Source organism: Oncorhynchus nerka, linkage group LG4, assembly GCF_034236695.1.
Source record: "Oncorhynchus nerka isolate Pitt River linkage group LG4, Oner_Uvic_2.0, whole genome shotgun sequence".
In the NCBI taxonomy this organism is placed as follows: domain Eukaryota; kingdom Metazoa; phylum Chordata; class Actinopteri; order Salmoniformes; family Salmonidae; genus Oncorhynchus; species Oncorhynchus nerka.
In genome coordinates this window covers 10407401-10429484 of record NC_088399.1, presented here as the reverse complement: position 1 = coordinate 10429484, position 22084 = coordinate 10407401, and the positions used below count along the sequence as shown (strand labels likewise).

The 22084-nt window shown below is 41.7% G+C and overlaps 1 protein-coding gene and 1 non-coding gene across 2 annotated transcripts; one reads left to right on the top strand and one right to left on the bottom strand.

The window, feature by feature from the left end:
• Positions 1-793: 793 nt before the first annotated feature.
• On the bottom strand, positions 794-2295 carry LOC115128838 (uncharacterized). Its single transcript, XR_010463736.1, has 5 exons — positions 2279-2295; positions 1898-1970; positions 1645-1715; positions 1144-1214; positions 794-810 (listed from the first exon to the last, which is right to left on the bottom strand). It is a non-coding gene; the product is annotated as an uncharacterized LOC115128838 (transcript).
• Positions 2296-8266: 5971 nt separating this feature from the next.
• hint1 (histidine triad nucleotide binding protein 1) lies at positions 8267-14090 on the top strand. The gene is made up of 3 exons (XM_029646292.2): positions 8267-8411; positions 12758-12862; positions 13732-14090. The coding sequence occupies exons 1-3, from the start codon at positions 8271-8273 to the stop codon at positions 13894-13896; spliced, it is 411 nt and encodes a 136-aa protein (XP_029502152.1). The 5' UTR covers positions 8267-8270; the 3' UTR covers positions 13897-14090.
• Positions 14091-22084: the final 7994 nt, after the last annotated feature.

The following is a 22084-nucleotide window of genomic DNA, read 5'->3' as shown; positions in this document are numbered from 1 at the left end:
AGTGCCATTCCGTGACTAATGGCTAATACACCTTCTGTTTTTCCCTTGGTATCGAGTATTACGATACGAAATCTGGTACTGTTCTCAAAGTCATACAACACAACTCAGTTATGGCATTAACAGTCATTCATTCAACAAGAAATCAACATATATAGCAGCAAACAAAATAATATGCATTGAATTTACAATGAATTTCACCTTTGACCTTTCAAAGCCAAATCTACAGCTTCCACATTTGTATGACAAACTCTTAACAACCCCCCCCCCCCCCCCCCCCCCACACACACATAAAATTACATACTGTATGTTCTATAATTGATGTCTTGAATTACACTTAAATTCTTCCAGAGGAGTAAGAAATAAAGTCTTCAGCTGTTATTGTTGGTCATTCACATCGTGTAATTGGTGCATCGTTACAACTTTGTTTTGGTGCATTGTTGGAAGAAGAACTTTTCCTAGGTGTATCGCAGTACGGTACGTTTTCCAGAAGAAGGCTCTCTCTAGGTCGGAGTTCTGTGAAATGAAAAGACACAGGAAACACTGGAGGCTAAATGCGAAAAAACAAACCCCTGTGGGCATAGCCTAAACCCCTATTCATATCGTTCTTATATATGACTGCTGTAATCGTTGTGTTTCTCATTACCCAACGTGGCAAAAAATATATAGCAAAAAATGTTTTCCTTTTCTTGATGTATTAGACTGGATTGTTTAAAAAGAAAATAACTTACGAATCCTATCTTCAGCTACATGCTCGGCTTGTACGACATCTTGACGAAGAAACACTTCCACACCAGCGGCCATTTTAATCATCTGGAAAAATACAGTAGAAACATGAACAATCTCTCTATTGTGCTCAGTCTCTAGACACATAAATCAATCAAATGTATTTATAAAGCCCTTTTTACATCAGCCGATGTCACAAAGTGCTATACAGTAACCCAGCCTAAAACCCCAAACAGCAAGCAATGCAGATGTAGAAGCACGGTGGCTAGGAAAGACTGTTAAACAAGTGTATGTTTAACAATACCACATACCAGTTATCAATATGTATGCTGGATATGTAGACTAAGCTTTGAACCAAGAGTGCTAGCTCATATCATCGATAAGAATCCCCTTTCCTGATGAATGCAAAGCCTACTATACCTGACTGATGTTTTCCTCCGAAGTCTCATTTTTGTTTTTCCTGAATTCCTCATTTATCTTTCGTCTTGCAGCTTAGGGGGTTGAACATTAAAAAAACAAATTTTAAAAAGCTAGTCAGGTCAAACAGCTGTTACAGTCACTGCTACTACACATATCGTATATAGTCAATCCCTCCAGGATTTCAAATAGATTTTTTTTGTGATATTTGCGGTGTAAAATGCTAGGTTTTGCTGCAGCTATTTTGACATTTTGCATGACAATGCAACGATTTTGTTCAATTTGTCACAAATGCACGGACAGAGTTTGTTGACATGTGGTTTGATTGAACCATACTATGCAGCAGCGTTGCAGATCACAATCCGGTGCGCCTGGCACCTCCTACCATACCCCGTTCGAAGACACTTAAATATTTTGTCTTGCCCATTCACCCTCTGAATGGCACACATACACACTCCGTCTCTCAATTGTCTCAAGGCTTTAAAAAATAAATAATTCTTTAACCTGTATCATCCCCTTCATCTACAATGATTGAAGTGACATCAGTAAGAGATCATAGCTTTCACCTGGTCAGTCTGTCATGGAAAGAGCAGGTGTTCTTTAATGTTTTGTATGCGTAACATTACCATATAGTTAGCACTACACTGTGTATGCGTAACATTACCATATATTTAGCACTACACAACTGATTCCACTTATTAAAAATAATAAACTGTCTACTATCTAGCAACTCATTTGATAATAGCCAACTAACTACCTGTCAATGCTCTGGTATCTTCTTTGAACAACTCCATTCTTGTTCTGTGCAGTGCTTTGAACACCCTGAGGACCTATGTAAAGAAACGATGAAATAACCTTTATCATACAACAATCTCTATTGCATTACAAACAATTATTCATTACCTTCAAGATGGCCAAGCCTAGGACTAGTTAAGTTTGCTAATATAGCCAGCTAGGCTAGTTTACTAGCTTGCTAGCTAGTTCAAATGCTAAAACATGTGAGCTAGTTTCTTATACGGCTATCCAGATGAACAAAAATGACTATTTTAAAATTGTTTTCAGTCGCATAAAAACCAAATGCTCTGGAAGCAATATATAATACAAAAACATGTCAAAATCTTAACGTTTTAACAATCACCTTCAAACGAGAAGCCATCTTGACTTTACAATTGAACCGACTCGACAGTAAGCAATACAGGCACGATGCAGCATTAGAGAGCGTATGGGATCATGAAGAATGACAGAGGCCTCTAGTGGCCAAAAGGCCGAACTTGTATGGGCAGCGCCATTGAGGGCTTCCATCCATTTTCACGTGGTCAACTGGGTGGGAGTTCCAACTTCATTGACGGATCCTTCCCGTTGACCCTGTTGGAGCAGCAGCGGTGTGTGGGTAAAATCACTGGGGAAGCCAAGTCAGCAAAAAAGCCATATTACAACCTATGGTGTGATAATTGTGTTGTTTGCTCTATAACCCATTCGTTCATACACCACCGTGATATACAATAAGGCCGTGACAACAAAAATGTTGTATCAAGACTGCCCAAATGTGCCTAATTGGTTTATTAATACATTTTCAAGTTCATAACTGTGCCCTCTCCTCAAACAATAGCATGGTATGTGTGAAAACACAGCTACTGTAAATTGGACAGTGCAGTTAGATTAACAAGAATTTAAGCTTTCTGCCCAAATCAGATATGTTTATGTCCTGGGAAATGTTCCTGTTACTTAAAACGTCACGCTAATCACATTAGCACACGTTAGCTCAACCATCCCGTGAGGGGGGACACCGATCCCGTAGAGGTTAAAGATTTTTAAAACAATTTAGTCCAATCAATTTTGCTAAATATCATGTGTCTGTCCATAGTACTGATGTCTGTCTGTCTGTCTGTCTGTCTGTCTGTCTGTCTGTCTGTCTGTCTGTCTGTCTGTCTGTCTGTCTGTCTGTCTGTCTGTCTGTATACCGTGCGTGTGCATACCGTGCGTGCACAAGTAAAACATTTAAAGTTGACTCACCCTACTTGTAGACTAGTTGTAAACACCAATGTCATCCTCCTCACTTTCATGTTGGCAAAACGGTCTATGGCTCTGTCATACAGTGCGCTTTTAGTTTTTGTTGTCATAGGCTACCTAACTAAAATGCTTGCTAGCCTAACTTCTTCACATGGGCAACAATGAACCAGCTAAGTTAGTTAGCTAGCTAGTTAACCTACTAGGCTACATATTGAACTGCAATCGTCTCAGACCAGTGGCACAATATATTAATGTATGATTAGATAAAAATCGCTGTCATAATCATTGGCCTGTACAGAGAATTAAGTCAAATCCACATCCTCCATAGCAAGATACCTACTGCAGGACAGGACAAGCAGACCAGAAAAATACACGTTTATCTGAAAATTATGTTTTGCTTAGGATGTGATTGTATCAATCAATCAAATGCTACTGCGGCAACATGTCATACTGTTGTAGTTCCAGACCGCATCAGATACATGGGCTACACATACTGAGACAGAGGGCCGCTGTTTCACTCTCTCTCTCTGATGATTTCTCCACTGAGATTCAACCAGTTGCGAATTGACTGAAAATTCTGAAAACACAGTGAGACGAAAGATAAATTATTTAATAAAAAAATTAAAAAAATGTATTGGTCAAATATTTGAGGGAAGCCTGGCTTCCCTTGGCTTCCATGAATACACGCCACTGTGTTGGAGTCATGTCCAACCGGGTCATCACGAGGGATCAACCAATCGTGAAGAAGAGAATGTACTACTTCAAAATGCCCATGCTGTCACAGACTCTATAATGGCACAGATACAAAGAAGAGTCCTCTAATATTGAAGGAATGTGTTTTGTGTGGATCTGCGTAACAGTGACGCCTATAAAGGGGGTTATCTCTGGAGTGGAATGGAGCTAGAAATGAACGCAGAGGATTTAATTGAAGAAGTAGATGCAGTGGTTGCTGCAGGCTGACTGACCCGTACGGTGAATGTAGTGGTTGCTGCACGCCGACTGACCCGTACGGTGAATGTAGTGGTTGCTGCACGCCGACTGACCCGTACGGTGAATGTAGTGGTTGGTGCACGCCGACTGACCCGTACGGTGAATGTAGTGGTTGGTGCACGCCGACTGACCCGTACGGTGAATGTAGTGGTTGGTGCACGCCTGACCCGACGGTGAATGTAGTGGTTGCTGCCGTGCGGTGAATGTAGTGGTTGGTGCACGCCGACTGACCCGTACGGTGAATGTAGTGGTTGGTGCACGCTTACTGACCCGTACGGTGAATGTAGTGGTTGCTGCACGCCGACTGACCCGTACGGTGAATGTAGTGGTTGGTGCACGCCGACTGACCCGTACAGTGAATGTAGTGGTTGGTGCACGCTTACTGACCCGTACGGTGAATGTAGTGGTTGCTGCACGCCGACTGACCCGTATGGTGAATGTAGTGGTCGGTGCACGCCGACCGACCCGTACGGTGAATGTAGTGGTTGGTGCACGCTTACTGACCCGTATGGTGAATGTAGTGGTCGGTGCACGCCGACTGACCCGTACGGTGAATGTAGTGGTTGGTGCACGCCGACCGACCCGTACGGTGAATGTAGTGGTTGGTGCACGCTTACTGACCCGTATGGTGAATGTAGTGGTTGGTGCACGCCGACTTGGTGAATGTAGTGGTCGGTGCACGCCGACTGACCCGTACGGTGAATGTAGTGGTTGGTGCACACCGACGAACCACTCCAACCATTATTTTGTTCTTTGAAGAAGAGTCGCTTGTATATTCGGGTTATGTGAGATGCCCTGTAACAACAGGATTGTGACATGTTGCATGTTAAAAAGGTGGACTTTATTGTTAAAAAGGTGTTGTTTATTGGGTCAGTCGGCATTGGTTATGAACGGCACAGCGCTAACAAAGAGGAAATCTGAGAAAACAGGCATCGTTGTGAATGCAGCGCAATGTTTTAATGTGACTCAGGGATTTTACAATAGAGGCATTACAAGGAATCCTGTCGACAAATTTTCCATCCTCACAGGCTCCTTAGCCTGTGTAGGGATGTGATTTGGACTATGACTGAAGGAGTGGGATGAGTTTTTGGATTAATTTTATTTTTGTATTGTACAGCGCATTCGGAAAGTATTCAGACCCTTTGACTTTTTCCACATTTTGTTACGTTACAGCCTTATTCTAAAATGGATTTTTATTTTTTAAATCCTTGTTGTGTCGAGACACAGATCTGTGAAAAGGTACAAAAAAATTATGCAGCTTTGAAGGTCCCCAAAGATAAAGTGGCCTCCATCATTCTTAAGTGGAAGAAGTTTGGAACCACCAAGACTCTTACTAGAGCTGGCCGCCCGCCCAAACTGAGCAATCGGGGAGAAGGGCCGTGGTCAGGGAGGTGACCAAGAACCCGATGGTCACTCTGACAGAGCTCCAGAGTTCCTCTGTGGAGACTGGAGAACCTTCCAAAGGACAACCATCTCTGCAGCACTCCACCAATCAGGCCTTTATGGTAGAGTGGCCAGACGGAAGCCACTCCTCAGTAAAAGGCACATTTTACCAAAATAAACTAGATTCTCTGGTCTGATGACACCAAGATTGACTCTTTGGCCTGAATGCTAAGCGTCACGTCTGGAGGAAACCTGGCACCATCCCTACAGTGAAGCATGGTGGTGGCAGCATCATGCTGTGGGGATGTTTGTAAGAGGCAGGGACTGAGAGACTAGTCAGGATCGAGGCAAAGATGAAAGGAGTGAAGTACAGCGAGATCCTTGATGAAAAGCTGCCCCAGAGCACTCAGGACCTCAGACTGGGGCGAAGGTTCACCTTCCAACAGGACAACGACCCTAAGCACACAGCCAAGACAGCGCAGGAGTGGCTTCGGGACACGTCCCTGAATGTCCTTGAGTGGCCCAGCCAGAGCCCGGACTTGAACCTGATCGAACGTCTCTGGAGAGAACTGAAAATAGCTGTGCAGCGACACTCCCCATCCAACCCGACAGAGCTTGAGAGGATCTGCAGAGAAGAATGGGAGAAACTCCCCAAATACAGGTGTGCCAAGCTTGTAGCGTCATACCCAAGAAGACTCGAGGCTGTAATCGCTGCCAAAGGTTCTTCAACAAAGTACTGAGTAAAGGATCTGAATGCTTATGAATGTGATATTTCCATTGTTTAAATTTTAATACATTTGATTTTTTTTTTATAAACAGTTTTTGCTTTGTCATTATGGGGTATTGTGATGTCATTATGGGGTATTGTGATGTCATTATGGGGTATTGTGATGTCATTATGGGGTATTGTGTGTAGATTTATGAGATTTTTACAAATGTTTTATCCATTTTACAATAAGGCTGTAACGTAACAAAATGTGGAAAAATTCAAATGGTCTGAATATTTTCCAAACTATATTTGATGTTGTTTTTTTGCGAAAGAGACAGGTTGAGGTCCCGTCCTTCTACACCGTCGGCCTGATGTTAGATCAGTTAGGGTCAAAATAATGGTGATTTAAATGTTTTTTTTAAATGGTGGTATGTATACTGAGTGTACAAAACATTATGAGCAGCTGCGCTGTCCATGACATAAACTGACCAGATGAATCCAGGTAAAAGCTATGATTCCTTATTGATGTCACTTGTTAAATCCACTTCAATCAGTGTAGATGAAGGGGAGGAGACAGGTTAAAGAAGGAGTTTTAAACTTTAGATAATTGAGACATGGCTTGTGTATGTGTGCCATTCAGAGGGTGAATGGGCAAATGGGCAAGACAGATTCAAGTGCCTTTGAACGGGGTATGGTAGTAGGTGCCAGGCGCACCGGTTTGTGTCAAGAATAAGGGGGTCAACTCAATATTAGGAAGGTGGTTCTTCATGTTTTGTGTAGGGTGAGTTGGTGGTGCACATTTAGTTATTTTTCACCTTCCCTTTTAGTTTTATATCACAAAATGTAACGTGATCGACCATACACTACAGCACAGTAGGTGGCGTCATAGATAGACAAAATGTGCTAACGCCATAATATCGAAGAAGTCCTCTATCACTATGTAAAAGAAATGAGGTTAGCCAGAGGCGTATTCATTCTGTTGCAAAACGTTTTTTAAACGGAAGCCAACAGAACGAAACGGGGAGGAACCTAGCAGAATTTGTCCAATAGAAACTCTCGTTTTAGTTGCTGGACTAATGGTTACACCAAACATGTTTTAACTAACCCAAAATAGACCACAGTCTGTCGTTTCCAACAGGAACAGATGAGTCCTGGTGGGCAGAACAAGCAAGGAGGTGTGCAGATCTATGCACAAGTTAGCGAGATCTTATTGGCGCGTTCTAGCAAATATTTGCATGTTTCGGTTTGGGAACGCCTGTGCAGTGTGCAATACCTAAATTCGCCTTTGCACTCCTAAACAACGCGAGTTTTGTTTTACTTTGGGAAAGGGTAAAGTCTACAAACCTTAGTCCACTTTGTTCATAACATATTATAGTTTTAAAAACAGAAAACTCTATTGAGATCAAATGTTTAATCTATGAGAAAATGTGCAGAATTTCGGTCAAAATTGTTATATCTCTGATAACACCCCTGCTTCCGCGCCCACCGTGTTTATTGTATGAAGTGCTGATACCACAGAGTTTCTAAACCCAGAGGCGCAACATCGCGAGACTTTCGGGAACGCTTGCGAAGCCGACCAAGCGGAGGGTTTGGGGAGAAGTAAAACATTCTTCCTTAGTTGTATTTTCTCGAAAGCTAAAGGCTCAACTAGATTTGAGCCAATGCCTTAACTATCCGAACTTGTTATTACTCCAACTTCATGAGACTGACACGTTTTAATTTTAGTCAAAAGCAACTTTATATCGAAGGTGTACCTTTGATTTGACGGCCTGCACGTGCGCAGTGTGGCGCGAGAGCCCGATGATGATTTTTGCTTGTCAACTTGACCATGACATCTAATTGTGTGACTTCTATTGTATAAGCAGTTTTAGTCTGTCTCCATACTGTACTGTCTTCGATGATACAGCACGTTCTTATTATACCTCAGTGATACAGACAATCCAAAAAATGGCATTCAATATTTTTAAAGAATCGTGTGCAAGTTTTGGCGTTCTGCGGAGCCCATAAACTTTAACCTTTGAGGCAGAGGTTCAAGCGCATGCGTACTTCAAAGACAACGTCTAGCGCCATGGCGGATGAGATAGCAAAAGCTCAGGTTGCCCAGCCCGGCGGTGATACAATCTTCGGCAAAATCATTCGCAAGGAGATTCCTGCAAAAATATTATTTGAAGATGATCAGGTATGAATTCATAATTTGTATTGATATGCTTATTTTCATGCAAACACCATTAATCTAGTTAACCACACAGTATGGTACGGTTAAGCCACCTAGCTAGCGACACACCAGTTGTCAATGAATCCGTTATTACCCACAAATGCAAGTGGGGTAGTTAGCTTGCTGTAAGTAAACTGTCAAATCAGGGACGTCAAGCGTTCAGAAATGTATGTCATTGTTGTAAAAATGTGAGTGTGCTGCTACGTTTAAAATATTTCATTACTTTTAACATTTAATTATTTTAAATATCGCAAGTTCCCTATTGTGGACAACATGTTACTGCTAAATTACACAAGCTTGCATTTTCAACTCATTATTTTACTTCAGATTGGAGATGCTAAAAGGTGTATAATCTTTTTTTGTTTTGGTACCATAGATTTGATTTTTAAACGCCAGTCTGTCTGTGGCAGGACGTAAAGGTAGACTCCGCTATATGACGTAGATGCAGAATTTGAAAAGCATAATGGGGCAATTTACCAGCCATTTACACTATACAAGCAGCACTCACCTAGCCACGCTAGCTTCTCCCTCATGTGAGTGCTAACAAGTTAGCTAGCAAAGCAAGGTAGGTAGCGTTACGCATGAACAACCAATCCAGTAGGGGTTGGATGCTATGGTGCGCTTTGATTGGTTACTTGCGTCACGGTTAGAGGCGCAACCGATAATTATTTTTCAACGCCGATACCGATTATTGGAGGACCTGCAGATTTGTTATATTTTTGTAATAATTACAAGTACAACAATACTGAATGAACACTTTTATTTGAACCTAATATAATACATAAATCAAATCTATTTAGTCTCAAATAAATAATGAAACATGCTCAATTTGGTTTAAATAATGCAAAAACACAGTGTTTGAGAAGAAAGTAAAAGTGCAATATGTGCCATGTAAAAAAAGCTAACGTTTAAGTTCCTTGCTCAGAACATGAGAACATAGGAAAGCTGGTGGTTCAATATTCCCAGTTAAGAAGTTCTAGGTTGTAGTTATTATAGGAATTATAGGACTAATTCTCTCTGTACCATTTGTATTTCATATACCTGTGACTATTGGATGTTCTTATAGGCACTTTATTATTGCCAGCCTAATCTCAGGAGTTGATAGGCTTGAAGTCATAAACAGCGCTGTGAATGAAGCGTTGCTAAGAGCTGCTGGCAAACACAGTAAAGTTTGAATGAATGCTTACGAGCCTGCTGCCGCCTACCACCGCTCAGTCAGACTGCTCTATCAAATCATAGACTTAATTATAATATAATAAACACAGAAATACCATTGGTCGTTAATATCGTCAAATCCGGAAACTATCATTTCGAAAACAAAATGTTTATTCTTTCAGTGAAATATGGAACCGTTCTGTATTTTATTGAATGGGTGGCAACCCTAAGTATAAATATAGCTGTTACATTGCACAAACTTCCATGTTATGTCATAATTATGTAAAATTCTGGCAAATTAGTTCGCAACGAACGCAAGAGAAGTGACACAATTTCCCTAGTTAATATTGCCTGCTAACATGAATTTAACTAAATATGTAGGTTTAAAAATATATATACTTCTGTGTATTGATTTTAAGAAAGGCATGGATGTTTATGGTTAGGTACATTCGTGCAACGATTGTGATTTTTTTCGCGATTGCGCTTTTGTTAAATCATCCCCCGTTTGGCAAAGTAGGCTGTGAGTCGATGATAAATTAACAGGCACAGCATTGATTATATGCAACGCAGGACAAGCTAGTTAACCTAGTAATATCATCAACCATGTGTAGTTAACTAGTGATTGTTTTTTTGTAAGATAAGTTTAATGCTAGCTAGCAACTTACCTTGGCTCCATGCTGCACTCGCGTAACAGGTGGCCATGCTGATTAATCGGTCAACCTCTAGTCACGATATCGCAGAGGATTTCAATAAAGTTCCGCTTTCCAACTTTAGTCTCGCCCTGTTCAGCTCCCTCGCCATGTTCTCATCGCTCAACGGTCCCCCTGCCCACTCTGCTTCTCTCGCTTTCCTTCCATTGAAAGTGAATGTCTGCCGATGTGTAAATGGTGCATAAGATTGTTGTAGCGCGTGGCTTAGCTTCTCTGCTATTTTGGTGCCCTGGTTACCGTGCTTTAAACGGCGTGACACAAACCTGTGCACTGTGTGTGTGAGAGAGCGAAGTCTTTCATCCCTCACATCTCAGGAACAGTGGGTTAACTGCCTTGTTCAGGGGCAGAACAACAGATTTTTACCTTATCAGCTCGGGGATTTGATCTTGCAACCTTTCGGTTACTATTCCAACGCTCTAACCACTAGGCTACCTGATGCCCCAAACCATGAACAACAACAGGGTGTCTTTTTTTCAATTTATTTTACCCTGTTTTTCTTCCCAAATTCAATCTTTTCTCATCGCTGCAACTCTTCAACGGGGTCGGGAAGTGAAGGTCGAGTTATGCGCTCTCAGAAACTTAACCCGCCTAACCGTGCTCCTTAACACCCGCCAGATTAACCCGGAAGCCAGCTGCACCAATGTATCGGTGAAAACACAGTTCAACTGGCAACCGGGGTCAGCCTGTAGGCATCCGGCCCACCACAAGGAGTCGCTAGAGTGCAATAAGCCACCCCTCCCCTAACTCTGACGACGCTGGGCCAATTGTGCGCCGTCCTATGGGACTCCTGGCCACGACTGGTTGTGATACAGCCCGGGATCGAACCCGGGTCTGTAGTAAAGCCTCAAAAGTTTTGAGAATGACACAAATATTAATTTCCACAAAGTTTGCTGCTTCGGTGTCTTTAGATATTTTTGTCAGATGTTACTATGGAATACTGAAGTATAATTACAAGCATTTCATAAGTGTCAAAGGCTTTTATTGACAATTACATGAAGTTGATGCAAAGAGTCAATATTTGCAGTGTTGACCCTTCTTTTTCAAGACCTCTGCAATCCGCCCTGGCATGCTGTCAATTAACTTCTGGGCCACATCCTGACTGGCAGCCCGTTCTTGCATAATCAATGCTTGGAGTTTGTCAGAATTTGTGGATTTTTCTTTGTCCACCCACCTCCTTGAGGATTGACCACAAGTTCTCAATGGGATTAAGGTCTGGGGAGTTTCCTGGCCATGGACCCAAAATATCGATGTTTTGTTCCCCGAGCCACTTATATTTTTCCTTATGGCAAGATGCTCCATCATGCTGGAAAAGGCATTGTTCGTCACCAAACTGTTCCTGGATGGTTGGGAGAAGTTGCTCTCGGAGGATGTGTTGGTACCATTCTTTAGTCATGGCTGTGTTCTTAGGCAAAATTGTGAGTGAGCCCACTCCCTTGGCTGAGAAGCAACCCCACACATGCATGATCTCAGGATGCTTTACTGTTGGCATGACACAGGACTGATGGTAGTGCTCACCTTGTTTTCTCCTGACAAGCTTTTTTCCAGATGCCCCAAACAATCAGAAAGTGGATTTATCAGAGAATATGTCTTTACCCCAGTCCTCAGCAGTCCAATCCCTGTACCTTTTGCAGAATATCAGTCTGTCCCTAATGTTTTTCCTGGAGAGACGTGGCTTCTTTGCTGCCCTTCTTGACACCAGGCCATCCTCCAAAAGTCTTTGCCTAACTGTGCGTGCAGTTGCACTCACACCTGCCTGCTGCCATTCCTGAGCAAGCTCTGTACTGGTGGTACCCCGATCCCGCAGCTGAATCAACTTTAGGAGACGGTCCTAGCTCTTGCTGGACTTTCTTGAGCGCCCTGAAGCCTTCTTCACAACAATTGAACCGCTCTCCTTGAAGTTCTTGTTGATCCTATAAATAGTTGATTTAGGTGCAATCTTACTGGCAGCAATATCCTTGCCTGTGAAGCCCTTTTTGTGCAAAGCAATGATGACGGCACGTGTTTCCTTGCAGGTAACCATGATTGACAGAGGAAGAACAATGATTCCAAGCACCACCCTCCTTTTTGAAGCTTCCAGTCTGTTATTTGAACTCAATAAGCATGACAGAGTGATCTCCAGCCTTGTCCTCGTCAACACTCACACCTGTGTTAACGAGAAAATCACTGACATGATGTCAGCTGGTCCTTTTGTGGCAGGGCTGAAATGCAGTGGGAAGGTTTTTGGGGGAATTCAGTTCATTTGCATGTCAAAGAGGGACTTTGCAATTAACTGCAATTCATTTGATCACTCTTCATAACATGCTGTAGTATATGCAAATTGCCATCATACAGAGGCAGCAGACTTTGAAAATTAATATTTGTGTCATTCTCAACTTTTGGCCACGACTGTAGAGCTGTTAACTAATATGTATTTTCTATTAACTTTTATTCTGTGTGTGTTTTCAGTGCATAGCCTTCCATGATGTTACCCCACAGGCCCCTACTCATTTTTTGGTTGTCCCAAGAAAACCAATTGTGCAACTGTCAAAAGCAGAGGACAGTGATGCGGCTGTAAGTATGACACCACCTCAACTCATTCATTCAGTTGCATCAGTTCTATAACCTAGACCAGTGACGAACCCCTGATCCTGGGAGAGCTACAGTGTGTAAGCTTCTGTTCCATCCCAGCACTAACACAGCTGGTTTAACTGGTCAATCTAAACCATTGAAACCTTGATTAGTTGTCTGTTGTGTTAGTGTTGGGTCGGAAATAAAAAAAACTTTGCAGTGTTGCTCTGTATGGATGGATTGGTTGACAAATGTAGTAGACAATCAATGGCCAGCAGATGGAACTCGTTACCTATTGGAAACCTGCCAGAAAACGTCCCTATGACTCATTTTGTTCTGTTATGTGTAGCCTACGTTATTATTCAGCTCATGTTTCAGATGTAAAGAACATTGGAGACCTGTTAGAACATAAAGCCTAATCAATTCTACAATGTTTAATGCTTTATGAGTCATGATCAGTTAAGGATTTTGGCTTTTTTATCAAATGTTTAAAAATATATATTTTTTTATATCCATAGTTGCTAATGGATAGTTGTTTTAGTCTCTTTAAGCAGGTTGTTTAAGCAGTGATTTCTCAGAACGTTTGGCCCGAATGGGATTCCAGCGCTTAGGATTTGCAATCAATATTCATGATTCTTGTTTCATTTAATTTGTATCATGTGTTGCTGCCATGCTATGTTGTCTCTCTTGTCATGATGTGTGTTTTGTCCTATATATATATATATTTCTTTTTATCCCAGACCTGTCCGTCCCCACAGGAGGCCTTTGGTATGCCTTCTTGTAAACAAGAATTTCTTCTGAACTGACTTGTCTAGTTAAATAAAAAATAAATAAAAAATCAAGTAAATTTTTCTTTCTTTGTGATGTCATAGCTCCTGGGCCACATGATGATAGTGGCCAAGAAGTGTGCCGAGCAGATCGGCCTGCCCAAGGGCTACAGGCTGATCTTGAACGACGGGCCCGACGGTGGCCAGTCCGTCTACCACATCCACATCCATGTGATGGGCGGACGCCAGTTGGGTTGGCCCCCCGGCTAACTGTCCACACAGACCGTCTACCGGCCTGACTACCATCCGTCATCTCTTTAACCCCAAATAGTCCAATGCTGTCCCGATGCAACTTATTTCACTGTCAGTCTGTCACGTAGACCTACTACTTATTTCACTGTCAGTCTGTCACGTAGACTTAATGTGATGATATATCAATGGTAAATAAATGCACTTCACAAGCCCCACAGTGTGATTGACATTTCTTCTCCTTTAATCTCCCAGAGACAGGAAATGTTTGGTTTATTCTGGTCTTGTCTGAATGTCCATTTATTTATGATGGAATGGGAATTTAAATGCACTCTACTATAACCTGTATGAATTTAACTGGTGTAGCGAGCATGGCGCTGCCTACTTTGCCGTTTGTGTTTGTGCTGTGTGAGCGCTCCTGCCTACAGTTGCCGTGAGGGGAATAATTATCGCTGCACTTGAAGTTGCCAATCGATGAGATTATTTAGCTTTTTTTTAAATTGTATGCTTTTTCTGTTTCCATTGTTCCCTTTGTGAAAGTTTGGACTCTTATCAGCATGTGCGCACACAAAAAAATGAACAATATGCATGAGTAATCCCTCTCTTGTGCAAATTTGAGCTGCTTAGCCCCGATTGTATGAATCACTAGTCGGCTTCACCTTGTCGGTTTTAAAACACTGCCGCTAAAAATGTCAATGTAATTTACATGCAAATACAAGCCCCTAGTTAAAAAAGGATGCCAGTCGAAGAGCTTTTCTATAAGGTTGTTCACGTATGCCAGGTTTTAGACTTTCAAATCACTAAAAACAATTTGAGAGTAAGAACTAATTAAAAGTTCTCTGGAATTAAACATTTTGAATTCTACTCTGCCAAATGGACCACAGATCCTGTGAGAGTGAGCTGTTGTTGGGAGCTAAAAATAGCCGATTGTAGTGTGTGTAAAGGCCACAAGGGGGCGGTGCGAGTGGAAAGAATTGGCATGCACCTCAGTTGCACGGCAGGAGAACAAAGGATGGTGTGAAGCAGAAATCTGATGTGGATGTTTCAAATCAAGTGCCTCAGAGGGCCCTCATCTTGTCAGGCTATTAATATGCTAATTTAAAAGAAGTTTGCCTTTCTGCTTTTTGAAAACTGATTTGCTTTGCCGATAATGCGTATTATGTACTCTTCATCTGGGGAACTGTACATGAACAGGTCTTTGTGTGACAGTTTGATTCAGTCATTTCATACTAATGTGGTTGAGATCAGTGTTTCCCAACCCTGGTCCTCCAGTACCCCCAACAGTACACATTTGTACTGTAAACCTGAACAAGCACACCTGATTCAACTTGTCAACTAAACATCAAGGCCTCAATGAGCTGTGTTTGTCCAAGGCTACAACAACTAAAATGTGTACCGTTGGGGGGTGCTCGAGAACCAGGGTTGGGAAATCCTGGTTAAGATGATTAAAATGGGGGTGGAAATACCCACATTTTAAAAGCTTATCAAACTTCCTTCATACCAACTTTGCTACCTCCTACCTACAGTACCAACTTCCATCTAGATTCTAATCTGTCCATCACATTTCAACTACCTATGAACCCCCGCCCCCCCCAACTCTGACCAGGGAGGAAAAGAAAAGGCCATAGCCCCCGGCTGAGCATTAATATTTGTATGCAGCGTAAATAATTGAAGCGGTGTAATCTCCGACTGAGAATGGCATTAACATTTCACGAGGCCACTTCCATGCAGTACAAATTATCAGCCCCTATTCTGAAGAGACATAAACTCAAGTGTTTATCTGCAAAGGGGTACTCAAATGGATGGTTGCATCTTACCTCTGGCCTCGAGATGGGATATCATCTTGTGTCGTGATGAATCTTTTAATTGGGTGAGATTAATGTTTTATGCAACACTTGTCCCTTGTCTACACATGCCAAGCAACAGTCTTCTGCCAAGCATCCTAAGGACCATGTCTGATTTGAAATAATGAATCAGAAAAGACAAAGTAGAATTTAGTTGTGCTGTTGATAAAGCAGAGTAGGGTTTTTTTTTCTAAGCTTAACACCCTTCAGAGTTTACTACCCTAAATGCATTCTGTATATAGGCCTACAATCAAGCAGAGGTTCCATCCAGGGTTACCTTTAAAAGCGAATTACACCACTTTTCACCACCGTCATATTCATGATCTCCAGCGCCAAACCAGTGTCTACAGTTGAAGTCGGAAGTTTACATACACTTAGGTTAGAGTCATTAAAACTCGATGCCACAGTAAAACGAGTCCTATATCGACATTACCATGTAAGTCCGCTCAGCAATGAAGATGCCACTGCTCCAAAACTGCCATACGAAAAGCCAGACGGGGACAAAGATTGTACTTTTTGGAGAAATGTCCTCTGGTCTGATGAAACAAAAATAGAACTGTTTGGCCATAATGACCATTGTTATATTTGGAGGATAAAGGGGGAGGCTTGCAAGCCGAAGAACACCATCCCAACCGTGAAGCACAGGGGTGGCAGCATCATGTTGTGGGGGTGCTTTGCTGTAGGAGGGACTGGTGCACTTCACAAACTAGATGGCATCATGAGGAAGGGAAGTTATGTGGATATATTGAAGCAATATCTCAAGACATCAGTCAGGAAGTTAAAGCTTGGTCGCAAATGGGTCTTCCAAATGGACATTGACCCCAAGCATACTTCCAAAGTTGTGGCAAAATGGATTAAGGACAACAAAGTATTGGAGTGGCCATCACAAAGCCCTGACCTCAGTCCTATAGAACATTTGTGGGCAGAACTGAAACTGAAATTTTGGCCTACAAACCTGACTCAGTTACACCAGCTCTGTCAGGAGGAATGGGCCAAAATTCACCCAACTCATTGTGGGAATCTTATGGAAGGCTACCCAAAACATTTGACCCTAGTTAAATAATTTAAAGGCAATGCTACCAAATACTAATTGAGTATGTACACTTCTGACCCACTGGGAATGTGATGAAAGAAATAAAAGCTGAAATCATTCTCTCTATTATTCTGACATTTCACATTCCTAAAATGAAGTGATGATCCTAACTGACCTAAAACAGGGAATTTTTACTAGGATTAAATATCAGGAATCAACTAATCCCATGGTCATTGGCTCAACTAATCCCATAGCCATTGGCTCAACTAATCACATGGCCATTGGCTCAACTAATCACATGGCCATTGGCTCAACTAATCCCATGGCCATTGGCTCAACTAATCCCATGGCCATTGGCTCAACTAATCCCATGGCCATTGGCTCAACTAATCCCATGGCCATTGGCTCAACTAATCTCATGGCCATTGGCTCAACTAATCCCATGGTCATTGGCTCAACTAATCCCATGGCCATTGGCTCAACTAATCCCATGGCCATTGGCTCAACTAATCCCATGGCCATTGGCTCAACTAATCCCATGGCCATTGGCTCAACTAATCCCATGGCCATTGGCTCAACTAATCCCATGGTCATTGGCTCAACTAATCCCATGGCCATTGGCTCAACTAATCCCATGGCCATTGGCTCAACTAATCCCATGGCCATTGGCTCAACTAATACCATGGCCATTGACTCAAGTTACCCGAACCCAAACAATTGACTAAATTAGCCTACACAGCTACACGGATGCACTTTCATGCTAGGTTCAGGACCTCATATTGTAGCTTATAGAGACCCCAACTGATGTAGAAAATAATCTAGATACATGCATCAATGAAACCTCATGAAACACAATAAATAATTTGACTTTGTGAATATCCATTTTTCTGACCAAACTTGCTTACCACTTTTTCCAATGTGGTTTCTTCCTTCACAGAATCCATTGAAATTATGATCTCTTCCTAAATATTTGGTCACATTATACATTTTATGTATGGTTTCCTATGTAGAAACAATGGGTGGCTCAACTAAACCCTTTGGCTCAAGTTACCCCACTCTTCCCTATGTAGTACGTAGTATGTAGTTTTAGTAAGTAGTAGGTAAGACAGATTTGGGACAGGGCCGTGATATGTAGACACGGGTATGGTTCTGATGATAACGAATATGAGGCTGAAACTGCCTGCCAGAGGTGCGTTCATCCACCTCTGGCCTGCTCGCCTCCCTACCACTGAGGAAGTACAGTTCCCGCTCAGCCCAGTCAAAACTGTTCGCTGGTCTGGCCCCCCAATGGTGGAACAAACTCCCTCACGACGCCAGGACAGCGGAGTCAATCACCACCTTCCGGAGACACCTGAAACCCCACCTCTTTAAGGAATACCTAGGATAGGATAAAGTAATCCTTCTCCCCCCTTAAAAGACCTAGATGCACTATTGTAAAGTGGCTGTTCCACTGGATGTCATAAGGTGAAAGCACCAATTTGTAAGTCGCTCTGGATAAGAGCGTCTGCTAAATGACTTAAATGTTAAATGTGAAAATTGGTAGAATTGCCTTTTCAGAACACCATCTCAGAAAGAAAGTTGACGTTCGTTATACAGATTAACTTCAATGAACAGATGATTTATTATCCATTATAAACCTATAGCCATTTTACAGGGGAAATATGAGGGGGGGAAAGCACTAACATCTCAGACCCATAATATTTACCAGCTCCGAATTAAAAGGTACATTAGAAAAGGTGTAATTAAGATGGTACGGTACAGTTGTAGGATCTTCATTTCATCACCCGTTTGTTGCTGAGAATTTGCCTGCACAACAGGAAATGCAAACTTGTAGTATATTTGAGGTTTAAAAAGGCTACTAAAAGTTTGTAATTTCCACTTCGATATTTCAAACTTGATTTGCCCTAATGAAAAATGTATCAACCCCTACAAAATGTCCTTTAATTATAATCCACATAATAATTAACATTTCCTGTTGCTGCAGGATTATTTTCCTGCTGTAGCAAACTGGCTCAAATTACGATCATACGTCTTTATGTATGAATAGGCTGTCAAAATAATGCATTTAATAATGTCTCTTGGAACGTGAATAACCAACAGGAGGATCTGATAGAGCGACTGTCATTCTCTGGGTCTGGAGGACACAGACATTTATGGGCTGATAAATTTGCAGCGGTTTCCAGATTGGGATGCGATGCTCGTAACTCATACCTTCTTTTACTTCCTGCCGCAGCTTGCTTGTCCCTATACCCTAATCACATTTGCTGTTGGTATTGCATAGACGTAATTTGAGTCACACTACTGATGGATTAAAGTGGGTATGGGGCTGCCCAAATTGTGGCCCATGGGCCAAGCTTGGCCCTCAACAATATTTTTGTTTGCCCCATCAGAGGCTTCCAGAATGATTTGTTTTGGGGACAGCTCACTACTTAGATTATGGACCACCAAGCTAAAACATGTGGGCATTGTTATATTATTGGCCTATAGATAGAAATAGTAATGGCGTCTTTTTCTTTAGGAACGAACAGAGGCGAACTCCACCATGATTCGTTGGCAAATGAATGGGTTTCTTGGAGGGGTTTTGGATATACTCTGAAAATAAGGTCTGTGGTAAACACAGGCTTAGGTGATTTTATATATTTTGTTCTATGATATAATCTCCATCAGCTAACGTCACAATTTTGTGAATTTTGAAGCATTTATATAATCAAAACAAGCACATAAATCACATAAAGGCTTCATAAAGGCTTCATAATCCCTAAGGTCATGTTATAATAACTGTGGAACCTGCCTTAACCCTCTTGACATCTCAAACATCACGCATTAAAATGTTTATTCAGAGGGCAAGTTTAGAATAAATACCAGCATGCTAACCTCAGACCTATTGATTATTGAGGACATATATTATGGAATTTATACTCGACTACCCACTGGACACAAACTGGCTGAATCAACGTTGTTTCAACTTAATTTATCGACATGGAATCGACGTGGAAAATACATTGGATTTGAAAAAAGTCACAAAAAATGTTACATTTTGATTTAATTCTATTCTTTAACTTGGCGTTTTGGTTGAGATGGAGACGTGAGTCCAACAGACTAATAGGCTGACCACACCGCTCGCGTCGCGTGCGCGAGTGTTGCAAAATAAATTTAGAAATCCATGTTATTCAATTATTGCACCCACACTGCTCGCGCGCGCAACGAGCATCTGCGTTGCCAAGGGCTAAAATAGATATCAGTTCTATTTCTGATGCAGATCAGCTGCAAGTCCTGCCTCTCCCATCTCCTCATTGGTTTATAGAAGCGGATACCCAGTGCCACCTCATTGGTTATACCCACGTGGGTGATTGAACTGTTTTGCCGGTCATCGTGGTAATACTATGACAGTTTAGATGCCAATCACCATATAAATTAAACGATTAAAAAGCGTGGAAGGAGGAGAGATGACTAGAAACGATTCGGTTGACCGTTTTATGTGTGGATTAATTGTCGGAGTAGAGGACCTTGTGCATTTCAAGTAAAATAGCAACTCAATGTTTATATCTCAGGACAAATTAGCTAGCAACAGCAAGCTAGCTAAATAGGACAAATTAGCTACCAAGTGCAAACTAATTAGCTAAATTGCCATAAATGTTTAATGCTTTTCGACCTGTCCCCAAATTAAAGTAATTGGTTCAGAGTTTGTTTTGATATTTTAACCTGCGTGTCGTGATCACGTTTGGTGTAGGGGGACGCACGATGGCGCCATCGAAGCATCCCCAAAGAATGATGTTTCCACCTCCATGCTTCATGGTTGGGATGGTGTTCTTGGGGTTGTACTCATCCTTCTTCTTCCTCCAAACACGGCGAGTGGAGTTTAGACCAAAAAGCTCTATTTTTGTCTCATCAGACCTCTGGATCATCCAGATGGTCATTAGCAAACTTCAGACGGGCCTGGACATGCGCTGGCTTGAGCAGGGGGACCTTGCGTGGGCTGCAGGATTTTAATCCATGATGGCGTAGTGTGTTACTAATGGTTTTCTTTGAGACTGTGGTCCCAGCGCTCTTCAGGTCATTGACCAGGTCCTGCCGTGTAGTTCTGGGCTGATCCCTCACCTTCCTCATGATCATTGATGCCCCACGAGGTGAGATCTTGCATGGAGCCCCAGATTGACCGTCATCTTGAACTTCTTCCATTTTGTAATAATTGCGCCAACAGTTGTTGCCTTCTCACCAAGCTGCTTGCCTATTGTCCTGTAGCCCATCCAAGCCTTGTGCAGGTCTACAATTTTATCCCTGATGTCCTTAAACAGCTCTCTGGTCTTGGCCATTGTGGAGAGGTTGGAGTCTGTTTGATTGAGTGTGTGGACAGGTGTCTTTTATACAGGTAACGAGTTCAAACAGGTGCAGTTAATACAGGTAATGAGTGGAGAACAGGAGGACTTCTTAAAGAAAAACTAACAGGTCTGTAAGAGCCGGAATTCTTACTGGTTGGTAGGTGATCAAATACTTATGCAATAAAATGCAAATTAATGACTTAAAAATCATACAATGTGATTTTCTGGATTTTTGTTTTAGATTCCATCTCTCACAGTTGAAGTGTACCTATGATAAAAATTACAGACCTCTACATGCTTTGTAAGTAGGAAAACCTGCAAATTCGGCAGTGTATCAAATACTTGTTCTCCCCACTGTATATCCAAGCAGTAGATACATTTCCTTTTAAATGTTGATATTTGGTTGCGTTGACAACCAAACACAATTCAATATTACTTTTGCAATACAGTAAATAGATTAAAGTTATTTTATGAACTAATGTAACATTCAACTGACATCCATTAGTACATATTTGCGGTTACTGTAACTACAAATGTCTTCTTATGTAATCATAGAAAGCGTGCATATTCAAGATAGCGTGTATATGTTGTCGAAGGTCTGTGGAGATCTTGACAATTGCTGGAATAATCTGCGCAGAATCTCGAACGGGGAATGGCTTTGATCACCATGTACTTTTACTGTAACTATAATCCAGGTCGTTTTGGTTCTGCTATTAGATAAAGCACAGATATAACACATTGATCTGATGTATAAATAAACAAAATATCTGATTTTGTATTCCCAATTGACCTTTGCTGTGCTTTTAAATGGTTAAAAGTACAGTGATAGATATTTATAACTAACTAAAACAGATATTGTTTTTCCATTGGAATTTGGTTTTACTTTTAGATGGTTGAAAGCGTAGTGATAACACATTGGAAATTCAACTACAGTCTCACTGATCAACTTCTCAACTAATGTTTCCTCTAAACTGGGTGCGGGTTCGTATCTCCCGCAGGACTGCTGTGCAGAA